Below are 13255 nucleotides of genomic sequence, written 5' to 3' on the forward strand. Positions count from 1 at the left end.
AGATCAGTATACTCTGATAAGGAACACACAGTGGAGAAACAGTGTGCTGTTTGAAGAACATTCCTGATCATGACACCACTTTACAAAAGTCAGGAGAAAATGAATTCCCTCCCACTGCACACTCCTGTCCTGCATGGTGTGTAATTTACATGGGTTCTTTTATGAAGAGCAGCAAAAGAAATGTCTTCAAAGCATCAAATGGTGCAAAAAATTACCATCTTGCTCAAGAAACTTTTATGCTGTTGTAGGTTAGGATGGTTATTCAGCTGGCTTCCTGCCTGGTGTCCCACATCACTGCTACATCTTAAAGAGGCTGAGGACAAAATGCTAAAATGTAAGTCTCTGGTTTTTACTAAGATTTATAGATATAACTAGATTTTCTATAAATTTACATTAAATATAATCAAAAAAGTTTTTAAATATGGCTTTTACACTGTAATGAAATAAACAGGTTTAGAATTAGATTTTCATTGTTCCCTTATTGAGATATTTGATTGTAGGCTCTCTCCTTTGAAAGGGAGCTCCTATTTAAAACAGTGGTTTCTGTAGAATGTACTTCATATTTTATCAGACATGTCTAGCAACATCATTTTTTCCCACTCTTTCTTCAGGTATTGCAAGCACATACAGTAAACGATATGTGTATATATCTAATGGAAATAAAATATGGACACTGACATTCTCTCCGGACCATTCACATAAAACTCCACTTGTTCTCCTACATGGGTTTGGAGGAGGTGTTGGACTGTGGGCTCTCAATTTTGAAGATCTCTGTGAGAACAGGACCGTTCATGCTTTCGACCTGTTGGGATTTGGACATAGCAGTAGACCACACTTTGACACTGATGCTCGGGAAGCAGAAAATCAGTTTGTGGAATCCATAGAAGAATGGAGAAAGGAGGTGGGGTTAGAAAAAATGATTTTGCTTGGACACAACCTAGGTGGCTTCCTGGCTGCTGCTTACTCATTAAAATACCCATCAAGGTACGTGAAAATAAAGGAATGAAGGAATGCCTTTTCTGTATTTGACTAGTGATTTTAACACAGATTTTATTTCATCAGGCTCTTTATAGATTATCTTTAAGTAAATGACTGTGCTGATTTAAGGAAACTTGATACTGAATTTTAAGCCCAAAGTTTTAATTTTATGTTTTGTTTCCAGGAGAGTAGAAATAAGTAGATACGGTAAACATGCTTTTCTGTGTACTTTTCTGTACCTCTTTGTTTCTGTTCAGTACCCCCTTGCCATGTTATAAAGCAAAATAGCAAAGATCGTATTTATGGGTGAATGTTTTGTGACATCTCTGATCAAACATAGATTTGTGAAGGGAAAATAGGCCTGTTTCTGCCAAACTTCCCATTATTATGGATTACGCTGAAACTTCTGAACGCAATTTGCCTAGGTAATTTATGCCTATATACTAGCAGTCAGCCTGGTGCCAGCATGGTGATGTAAAAATGATTTTAGTGACTGTTTGATTTAAATTGTCTGTATGCCACTTCATATTTCTTCTTTGCAAAACAACCCAGCTGCAGCAATCCTGTAATTGCATTTCATCAGCATTTTCTGCACCACATTGTGGCCAACAGCTAATCCTTTTTTTTTTTCCCTTAAACTAATAATTTGTCTCTTTTTTTTATATAGTCTGGTTATATGGTCCCTGGTGAGCTAGGATCCCACCAGCTGAGGTCATTCTGTATCAAAAAAGGACATTGCTTTTGTTTAGATACACATAGTGGACTCCTGTGAAAAAGTGTGAATATAAGTTTAGCTTTCCATATCGTATGGCAGATTCTATATTATACAAAACATATCTTGTTCTTTTATATTCACATTGATTATACCATATACATTTCTTTGTCTCGCATTTGGAGATTTTGAAATAAATTCATACATCATTTTTTCCTAAAACACTTTGCCTCTTTCTTTCCAAGTGGACAACAGCTGGCACATGCTGCTGGAAATGATGTGTGAAAGTATGTGTGTGTCTAAATCCGGAATTACAATGAAGAAATGCAATCCTCTGCTCTAGGGATGTAAACCTGTTATCCTTTTGGGCATAAAGCAACTTCTAGCTAACTTAGTTTTTTGTAGGGATCACTCACAAGTTCCTTACCCCTTTTTCTGAAGTATCTATAAATGGCGCTATCCTATCCCTGTGAGATGAGATATTGTTTCTGCCCCCTGCTGACTTACCTCGAAAGTGACACTTTGTTTTCATGCTTCACTGTGCTTAAGTTGGGGTTAATTAATTTGGGGGTGTTTCAGTTTGTGCTCTCACATTACTAATGTTTCTCTGAAATCAAACTAACACCATCTAATTAGCAAATTGACTGGTAGGATCTTAAGACAGCATTGAATCAAGTGATAAATATAGCACAGCTTTCAGCCAGATTATCTAACAATGCATTAGAGGCTTAAGGGATTCTGGATACATATTGTTATGAAAGTAGATCTGCTTCTCCAAGCTTAGATGATCTGTTGATTTACTACATTGTACCAAAGTTGTTCATGGGACATCTGAGGTTTCTATTCCAAAAAGATTCCCACTTAGAATATTCCTGGGTGGTGGTGGGTCATGATTTTCAAATACTGCAACTTCTGGTCTATTACTTTTTACTCATGGTCGACTTCCCATTATCCTGGGTTATGTTTTAGGCCTGATTACCAAAAGGAGAAATGCCAAATAGGAAGGAAAGTATTAAGAAAGGAAAGATGAAAAAAAGCTTACTCTATTTTTATTCATGTGTTTGCTGTGTTATGTTTTACGCCATAGTTTGTGCACAGAATGTGTGGCTGACCTGAATGGCTCCTCATTGCTTGCGCTCCTTAGCCTCTAATCTCTCCTGCTTGGTTTGTATAGTTAAATTCTACCCTGTCCTCTCTTACCGTTGGTGTTTGCTGCTGTGTGCAAATACGCTATTGCTGAGCTGACAGCCAAGAAACATTTTGGTGAGGTTAATCCTTTCCAACCCCTCATTTCAAGCACAGATTTTTGGTTTCCCAACTGATTATAGTCCAGAAATAGTCTTTGGAATCACTTCTGACATCGTTTTAGGCACTAAGAACTCTGCTGTATTAAATATCTAATCTCATGCTTTGAAAGAGAAGGAACTCATGAAGAAGAAAGTAAAGATGATGAAGCTTGCATGGAAAATCACCTTAAGTATGCAAAACTATAGTTAAGAGTCGCTTTTTCAGAAATCGACAGGACAGTATCTAGGACAGTTAGGGTAGGTATTATTATGGGATTAAACAGAAATGGATGATTCCAATCTACCAAGGTGAAATAGATTTTTTGCTTGAGGGGGACTCACAGCATGAAGTGATTGATAGTTGCATGTGCTGGAGACTCCTACTATGCTCTCCGTACTGAGATTCCTTTGAGTAATAATTTTATAAATTGTCTCTCTGGTGTTTCTTTCATGACCTAAAATCAATAAATTTAGAAAACATCTGCTAATTTTGCTCTGCCTCTCTCAGTTCAAATTTTACTTTGATAAGGTGATTTTTCAGATTAATTGCATCTCTTCTTAGAACAGAGATCTTAGATGGCTTGGAAAAGAAAGACTTTTAGCAAGTTTACTTAAATTAAACAGATGCAATTATCTTTTCTCTCAAATTAAACTGCTCCTGCAAATAATATTGACTGAGCATATAGATTAGGCTATTTTTAAAAACAGAAACAAGACTGGCCTTTTTCTCAAATGTCTGTGACGGTGGGTGTCTATTGAATGCTGAGTTTCTCTTTGTGACATGATCTTCCAAGTTTCTGGTGTTCATATATACGATTAGTTGCAATTCAATCTCTCTCTAATTAGCAATCAAAAGCAAAACCATTGATGAATCAGAAACTAGGTAATAAGCCACTATGGTAGAACTGACTAGAACAGGTTGCATAGTCCACAGATAGCACATTTCCGTTGTACTCAAAGAATAATTACTGTACTCTAAACCTTTAAACTTTTTTTGCCAACAGGGTCAAACATCTTATCTTAGTGGAGCCATGGGGTTTTCCAGAGAGGCCTGACAATGCTGAGCACGAAAGACCAATTCCAATCTGGATCAAAGCACTAGGAGCTATATTGAGTCCATTTAATCCATTAGCTGGGCTGAGGATAGCAGGACCCTTTGGTAAGTTTTAGCTACTCTTAAATACTGTTTCTGTTTTCGTTAAACATAAACATGGGACAGATACCACATGAAGATAAGCTTTGTTGCAAGCCTATGTCACCCACAGAGAAAAGAGTTGCAGGAGAAAGTGGGAGGGGTTGAGGAAAGATGAACTCTTTAGGACAAGAGGGCAAGCTCTTTCTATTAGAAATACTAGTACGATAGTTTATAGCAAGCTACATTATATTATTGTAGACTACAGTTATAGTGCGTCAGATTATGTGGACATCTGTTGGGGAAGCCTGACAAAGAGGCATGAATGTGAAAAGGTTTTTTTTCTGGTTGCCTCCAGTCACAGTCCATTTAGTTTCCCTTGCAACTGCAGTTTGATGGACAAACAGGATTTCCAAATGTGGTTAACATTAGGAGGCAGTCTCTCATAAACTCATTTGTCTTTGGCCTGAGTTTAGAGAAGTTAAATTGAAACTGGGTTCTTTCCATGAGCCATTTTCTTACTACTCTAGCAAATTTTGTGGGTCTCATTGGTGTCCTGCATTACAGTGGCAGCCTATCCTTCATATTTCTACATTTCTTCAACAGCACTGATGAGATGTTAGATAAACTCTATATACCCTAATACTAGGACTAGGTAGGAATGACCAAAAATACTATGGTTTTAGTTTATGTGGGGAGTGGGGAGAAGGGTGTGATCAAATCTTAAATTCATCATATGTATTCCTTCTAGAGGGGAAAGAGGTTATCTGTCTATTACTCTCTGTACTACATGAGTATCTCTCCAGTATCTCTCTGCTGGAGAGGCTTGGAAAAAGATAGCCTTCAGGCCCCTCACAAGTTACAATTAACTCACCTCTTCATCGTTTTTAGTATTCAGTCTGAAGATAAACTAGTGACATTTCTAGGCTTTGTTTACATTTAAACCACATCTGTTTCCTAAATCTCTTTCTATAGAATATATATTTTAATATGCTGATCTATTTTATTGTTTTCGGGAGTGTGACAAAATTAGCTTTTCAGACAAGCAACGTGATTTGTACAAACAGATTTTTTTTTTAAAGTAAAATGCTAATTCGGCTAACAAAACAACCTGAAGCATATTGAGTGATAAGTACTGATTTAATGCCTTTTATCCAATAACAAATGCATGCATAAATCAATCCATGGGGAAGAGTTCAAAGCTGAAGTTGTCTCCCTTAGCAAGTAAGCGCAGCCAAAACCATGCTGCTGAAACAGACCCTATCTCGGCAAGGTATCCCCAACCTAGCCTCGCTTATAGGTTGCTGTGGAGGGCAGTGTTTTTCAAAATTTTTCATCCATTTCTCACTCCATGTGTTAAAAAAGTTTTCCGTTATCAACTTCATGTGCAGTTCTTGACAGGTGAAGCATAGTTCCTAGGGAAGGGTGAGTTTAAACACTGTGCTGTGAGGTAGGCATCAGACCCAACCTGATGAAGGCACTGAACCGAACCCAGGTTTCCTTTTACATGCACATGTGCTTAAGCTGCTGGGCAGGTGTAGCTGTCTGATTCTCACTATAAAGCCAATTGCTCTTGTTCAAAGGTATGGGTTGGGCACTTAAATGTGAGCCAGGCTCTTTGGGATATCGTGATGGTATCACATGGATATTTAATCGGACCCTTAGGCAGATACTGAAACCTGGAAGAGAGACAGAATCCAGAGAGATCTTTTTCGTTGAGTGGTTTCCAGTTAGTTGATTTGCATGTTTTCCTTCACTTAACTGGAACAATCACCCAGGAGGCTCACAGTATAGGGGTTTCAGTGCTTAGATTGGATTTGTGAATTCCATTCCTAGAGCGAATGCCTAAAAATTCCTCAAGACAACAGTAATGTCACTGTGACCACACCCTTTTTGTGGAACTCAGTCTTCAATGTTAGTATTTCTTTTAGCGTTTCCATAGACACTATGGAAAACATCAGCCAGACAATTGAGGGTGTCTTCTATAAACATTACGAGAATGAACCAGTGTGATTTCATTCCAAAATTTGTTCAGAGATGCCTTGACTCCTTGTTTCTTCCCTGTAAATTCCCAGAGAAGGAGAACAGTTTTGAGATTGGACCCACATTCAAAACGCTTTTTATCAAAATAGAAAGTGAATTCTGAAATTTGGTAACTTTTTTAGTTCCTTAGTTATTGGAAATGGGAATGCTGTGGCCTCTATGCTGATAGCAGGGGAAGACGCAGAATTAGTCTCTTTCTTCCAGGTACTCTTATTCCAAGCCAGCTGTATTGTTTGTGTTCAAAAAAACCCCAGACAGACAGAAAAAGACAGAAGTCCAGCAATTGAACCCTCTATAGAGAAAATACAAGCAGCAGAGCAAATTGCAGAATGTTTGCAAAATCTTCATCGCTTCAGGATTTAAATCACTGTTTCATAAGGGAATTATTTTCTCTTGCAGTGTATTAGTTTTCTAAATTGATTCAAAGCATACGTAAAGGCGTGTTGCAATAGTCTAATCTCAAGGTTACAAAAGCATAGATCACTGTGACAAGGTCTACATAAATAGCACCAGGCCTTTGGCCAGAGGCAAGTGGGGAGAGGTGACATCATCATAATTGCACAGATTAACAACAGTATTTTCATATGATAGGCTCACAGTTTACCACTTGGGTTTATCTCTTCAGGGATGAATAATATTCTTAGACTAAGATTAGCCTTTGGTGAGGCCCTTGTCCCAGAGATCCGTCTGATCAACTAGAAGAGGCTGCTTCCTTAAAGAAGTGATTCAGAATAGGAGCTTAAACTTCAGAGACCTTGAACTGGCCCCTGAAGGGACCCACTTCTCTACTTTGGCTGTTAAGAGAGCATGGGGACAATAGCTTTCCTAAGTTCAATCTCTTAATTTTTACTAGTTCTGGTGTCTCATGTCAAGATTTCTATACCTGTTTTTCAGCATAGACTTCTGTTCTTTCAACTAAACACTAGTTAGATGAACTAACTGCTGAAGACGACTGTTCTGTAAAAGGAGAGCACAGACTTATATCTAATGAAGAAAAACAGCCCAGGTTTTTCAACAGTGCCTTCTGGTTCTGAAAGGTGGGATGCTTTTGGCCCACCCAGTGCTGCCAGAGCAAGGAGAAGGACAGCGTTGGTATCACGTGAGACTAAACTGGTGGCAGAAAGATACTCTGCTTAGCCCTTTTGCTGGTCCCCTTTGCATGTTTCTTCTGTTGCTGCAGTGGCCCTTCTCAAATATTCCCTGTATATATTCAGCAGGGATTGAATTGCCCCTCTTCTGGTGCACATAAAATCCTTTAGAATATTTATATTTCATTCCTGTTTGGTGTAATGCCGTCATGTTTTCCTCAGACATGCAAGTGGTGAACCAAAACATCAGTTTAGAAGTCATCAAGCTTAGCCACGAGTTTCAAGGGAACGTGTTTGGAGGGTTGTAATGAAAAGCGTTAGGCAATCTGATAAAGTTGTCTATACTAATTCCTCCGCTAATAGTGTTTTCTGTTTTAACAGGATTAAGCCTTGTTCAGCGTTTAAGACCAGATTTCAAGCGCAAATATTCGTCAATGTTTGATGATAACACTGTGGCTGAATATATCTATCACTGCAATGTACAGTCACCCAGGTGAGTATGAGTTTCCCAGTGTACGTTTTGAAGTCTGTCTTTCATTTACTGAGTGCCTGCTACTCCCTCCAATGGCTGTGGCAACAGTGGGCATGCTTTTTTTTTTTTTAAATTGTAACACTTAATTGTATTAACTGAAGAAAAAAATAGCATTGCACCTTTTCTGAATTCCAGAAACTGATAAATGCAAAAGCTATCCTAATTCTGTATTTCTTCTAAACTACCTGTGTGTTAATTCTTAGAGTGTTTGGGAACTGATTTTTAATTAAAAAATTGTTCCAGTGGTTTAATTTGTAAAGAATTTCTTAAAAAAGTTTAAAAAATAAGGCATTTCATTCTTTCAAGTGTTACCACTCAGTACTGTAGCTCTTTCAGTACGTAGGCTCTTTCTGTTGTAAATTACATGCAAACCTCGAAAACTTGTATTTCTTAATAGTAAAAAATCCTAGCACTCTGGGATACTATGTACTATTGCACTCTGTGTTACCAAAAGGCACAGATACTCCAACTTAGAGAAAAGGCAGATCCGATGGGAAATTTAATTGTTTTTACCCTTTTGAATCACTTGAAGTGGTGAAACAGCTTTCAAGAACATGACTATTCCTTACGGATGGGCAAAAAGGCCGATGCTGCAACGGATTCCACAAATGGATCAAGACATTCCTATCACTGTGGTCTATGGAGCACGTTCATGTATAGATGGCAATTCTGGCAGCACTATCCAGTCTCTGAGACCAAATTCGTATGTGAAGACGATAGTAAGTTGACTTTTAAAGCAGTTGTTTATTGTGTGCATTTGTTTAAATCATATCTATGTTTTTTATACCAACTGTGGAAATGCTGGCCCTTTGATTTAAAGCCTGGGGTAATAACTTTCTGATTTCTCTCTCAGAGAGAGAAAACGAGTGTTAGATCAGAGAAAACCTCGACAAAAGAGTATTGAGTTCCCAGAGTAGGAGGGAAACTTACTGTAGCACTAGAAGCTGAATCTGATCTTTGAGCAAGGTCATTCTTCTGCTCTACGAAATATTTTGCTCTACAACGTGCTAATACAAGTAGTTTTTGTGGTCACTGGTAAGTATCTGGGGTTTTGTCTGTGTTTTAAACCATAGCAGTCCTAATATCTGCATATATGTATGTCATAATGAGGAGGCTCTCATAAACTGCTCTAATCTGTCTGTATAATGCTTTTGTTTTCTCTGATGGTAAGCATCTTTCTTTAAGTCATTAAATAAATACTTAGCGTTGTCTTCCTAGCTAATACATACTTGTTTAGAGGTATGGCATTATCATTTAAAATGTGTGTACTTGCAACTTGATGCAAATGTGCACACTGCAATTTTTTGTTGATTTCTATAAAAACAAACTAATTTAAAAGTATTCTTCACGCATTGTCACATCAGTCAGCCGTGATAATTGACTATGCATCTATGTTACAATGCTATGAGGTGATAAAACGTTTTAATACACCGGCTGTCGTACACAGATGTCTAGATCTATCTGGACCAAAGTGTACAATATGTGATGTCGATAGTATACTATGACAAGTCATTCAAATAAAATTTTATAATCTTGATACAGCTGACATCAGAGCTGGAACTCAGAGAGAAGACATTGTTATTGAACTGTTTGCATGTGTTAAAGAGCACAAATACATTTCATAAACGTTGACATCCAGACTGAAAGTGTCACTTAACCACTTAGAGAGAAAGTTGTAACAAAAAGTCACTGTTAAGAAGTGTACAATGTGCTAGGATAAGCATATACCATTCAAGTGGATTTCTCCAGTCTGGTCAATGGCTTTTAGAAGGGACTGTGGAAAACTTTATTGTATTCCAGGTTAAAATTCTGTCAAACCAAATACAGATTCTAAAAGGTAAATTGGAGAAGTTGGAGTGGTAGAAATTATAGGGACATTCAGAAAACCATAGGAGGGAAAGGGTTCTCATGAGGCTGAGGTTGAGATATGGACTGGCAGTGCCATCCTTTGTAAAATGCACAGAGGTTCTGGGGTTTTATTATGTGTGTTTATTTCTGATTAATTTTTACTTTGAGTTTTTGGGGGGTTTTAACACAATGACATAGCTATACTTTTATGGGCTTCATTTAGAGACTTAAGAGGGAGTGTTTTAATGGAGGGAGGGGAAAAATAGATTTAAATACAAATTAATCTTGGACTGATTATAAAATGGGAAGAAAATAGGTCAAGTACCTTTGCTGTCCACTATGATGATGGCTTGCTTTGTACCAGTTTTGGCAGAGAAGGATAAATTATAGAAATAGGGTAACCCACCCTCTGTGTGGTTACTTAAGCTCTTAATTTTGTTACATAGTGGCTGTGAAATAATCTAGGTCACAGATGTGGGGTTTTCCCCCCATATATTGCATCATTTGGATTTTACCTGTCCCTGCTTAACATAGCAGTCGTTAACTCGGAGGGTTGAAATTTGCTTCCACAAGTCTAGAAAATCCCTAGCAATTTAAGCTTCTGAGTTCTTAATCATTTATCCTAGTACTTTCTTTAATCTCTTTCATATCATTTTTATAATAAGAGAATACAAATGATTTGATGCCCTCCCTAATGCAAACACTTACAGAACTAAAGAGCAACCTGGCAGAACTATTTGAGTGGAGAATGAAGGGGATGAAGATGAATCAGAAGTTTGATATGTAAAGCACGTTCTCCTAAGTTTGTTTTGCAGTGACTTGTGTCCGCTTGAATGGTGGTTTTTTTTCAACAAGGTGTGCAGCTGAATAAGCAGTAGTTTTACTCTCTTTTCCTGTGTAGCAAATTCCCTTCAACAGGTTTTTCCTCATGTTTACAGTCCTTTTTAGGATGTATGATACCACCACCTGGCAGCAGTTGTGCTAACTGCATTAGCACAGGCTGGGTGCAAGAAATCAGTTCCAGTTCTGAAATTTGTCCTTTCAAATAATAATGTATCAAGTAGGTAATGTGTAAAAGCCAGGTTCTTCACATACCCCGGTATTTATTTATTTGTTTGTTACGTTCTTGTGATTTTCACCTGTTTCTTCACCTTTATCCTCTAGGCTATCCTCGGTGCAGGTCATTATGTGTATGCTGATCAACCTGAAGACTTCAATCAGAAAGTGAAAGATATCTGTGATTCTGTGGACTGACTGTCTTCTGTTCTTTAGAAAGTCATATGGTAGATAGCATTTAATAGCAATACTCTCTAGGAAATCACTAAAGAATGTGGAGCTAATGGAACAGGCTCTGTTTGCACACTGTTTCTTCTAAGAAGCCATTTGCACACTTAAACCACTTAGTGCCTTTTTGGGGGGTACAGGGAGATTTGAAGCAACTTTGTAGAGCTTTGTTTGAGATTGGTCTTTAGATTATTGGCCTGACATATATGAAATTACATATAACTTTTTAAACTGGAATTTTCTTCAAAATGTAATTGAATTTTGCACATGGTGAACTTCTAAAGATGCTGAATTCTCCCCTAACGCAGAGAACTGTATCGATATAGATACAATGTGTAAAATGCAATTTGGTTTCTTTACAAACATTCATTTTTCAGTTGAGGTTTTGTAGCAAGAATATGAAATTGCTTATACATTTTATTTTTGGAATTCAGAACTCCATACACAATATTTTAAGAGGGTGTTTGTTTGGGTTTTTTGATTGGAGTGATAACAGGTTATGAAGCTGATTTTGGGAGAGGGACAGGGCCAAAATAATGAGCAGTGTTTGTCACTGAAATATGTGTGTTAGTTTGTGAGGAATTGGGGCTTAATATTAGGAAATCTTTCTTCTATTGGATTTTATTTCCGTTTATCTCAAGGCATCTTCTTCCATCTGTGCAACTTTTATGGAAGGCTCAGTTTGTAAGAGTCGATGATGTCACCAGCACTCATGCTTCCATAAATATTTTGATATGTAGATTTCAGTGATTTGAAATACAGAACACGACTTGTTAGTTATTCCATCTATTTTTAACACTTTACTGCAAGATCTATTACTAGCCTAAACCTAACAATTGTAGATAAGTTGACAAGATTTTGATGAGGGCTAGGGAATGGCCATCTGGACAGTGAGCATAATTCCCTTTTTCTTTAGGTAGAAAACCTAGTCTGCTTTTTAGTAAATTCAGGGTGGAGGAGAGGCAGAGGGAGAATATTGATGTTCTCTAACTGGGAACTACAACGGGTTAGTGTATTTTAGTTAACATGCAGCCTCCTTATAGAAAGGACGGAATGAACAATACCACTGTAATGAATTATAATTATATTTCTTGGAGATTCTTTATATAATTATATATTTTAATTGAGTATTTCAGTATCAGAGATAATCCAGTCTCTGCATCTTTTTGAAATTGTAGTTTGACATTAGTTCTTCACATGCTTAGTAAATTATATTAAGCAAAATACTTTGTCACTTTAAAGCCAAATTACGTGGTGGTTTGTTTTTTAACAAGTTTACATAAAACTATTGATCTGCTTTTGAATATTAAATTGACTACTGAAGAGTTCTTTATACTTTTATACATAGAGAATTTGAATTAATGATAGCACCATCTTAAAGCTTGAGTGGAATTCTGTGCATTTTTTTCTCAAATTAAGGAATTGTTGCACATATTTATGATGTGGCAGGCAAAGATACCTAAAATATTCAGGAAATACTCTGATTATGTTCCCAGCTGAACATAATCTCTCTCTTTCTGAAGGAGATATTTATCTATATGGTGCTATGTAAACATCAAACAGTCTTTGTGACTGCCTTGACTGGTAGCACTTAAATATCTAACAAGCTAAAGATTTTAATTAAAATTAACTATTGAATTAAATTACTTTTTTCAATAAGCAGATGCCAGATTTTTTAAACAAAATTTTGTGTTATTTGCTAAAATCTTGAGTTCAAAATGGAAAATCAGAATATCGATTATATTTTTGAATATAAGCTATAAATTATCAGTCATGCCACCAGTTAGGTGGATGCCTTCAGTATATTTTTTTCACCCTTTTCAGTGTCTAATTTGTATTTGTCAACTTAAACAGCTGTTTTAATTGTGCATAAAAACCTAATGCAAAAATGTATTCTGAGTCTCCTCCAAATAACAAAAGGTGAAACAAACCATTGGTATTTTCAGATAGCACTTACTGATGGGAATTCTAGATTCCACATCAAAAGATGGAAGGTAGGGATAAAAATTGCACGCTGAATGTGAATATTGTTTTAAATATCCCTTGCTTTTTCAGCTTATTGTACTAATAAGACATTGCTTAAGTTTTGCACAATAAAAAAAAAAATCTTAAATGTTATGGTTGATTAATGTTAAGACATAATGTTGCTTTTGTAAAAATTTTGTGTAATTAAGCCCTGGAAATCAAGAGTAATTAATAAGTTGAGCTAAACCATCCAAAATACATTAAAAATACGGTAATGCTTGTTTTCAAATGTCTCTATGTTTTTAGGTTTTCTTGTATTTAACTGAAACTGGTAAGCATTTGTCAACAAGTAGCTGCAAGCTCAGAATGCTGATTGTACATACAAAG

General features: G+C 36.7%; 1 protein-coding gene across 1 annotated transcript; it reads left to right on the forward strand.

The window, feature by feature from the left end:
- Positions 1-248: 248 nt before the first annotated feature.
- Positions 249-11452, forward strand: ABHD5 (abhydrolase domain containing 5; the record flags this gene model as incomplete). The annotated part of the gene is made up of 6 exons (XM_009588095.1): positions 249-334; positions 612-984; positions 3981-4135; positions 7621-7732; positions 8304-8490; positions 10784-11452. Coding segments are annotated over 6 exons (1003 nt in total), but the record flags the coding sequence as incomplete, so codon positions are not given.
- Between the last annotated feature and the right edge of the window lie 1803 nt (positions 11453-13255).

This window comes from Fulmarus glacialis, unplaced genomic scaffold, assembly GCF_000690835.1.
Source record: "Fulmarus glacialis isolate BGI_N327 unplaced genomic scaffold, ASM69083v1 scaffold43771, whole genome shotgun sequence".
Lineage (NCBI taxonomy): Eukaryota > Metazoa > Chordata > Aves > Procellariiformes > Procellariidae > Fulmarus > Fulmarus glacialis.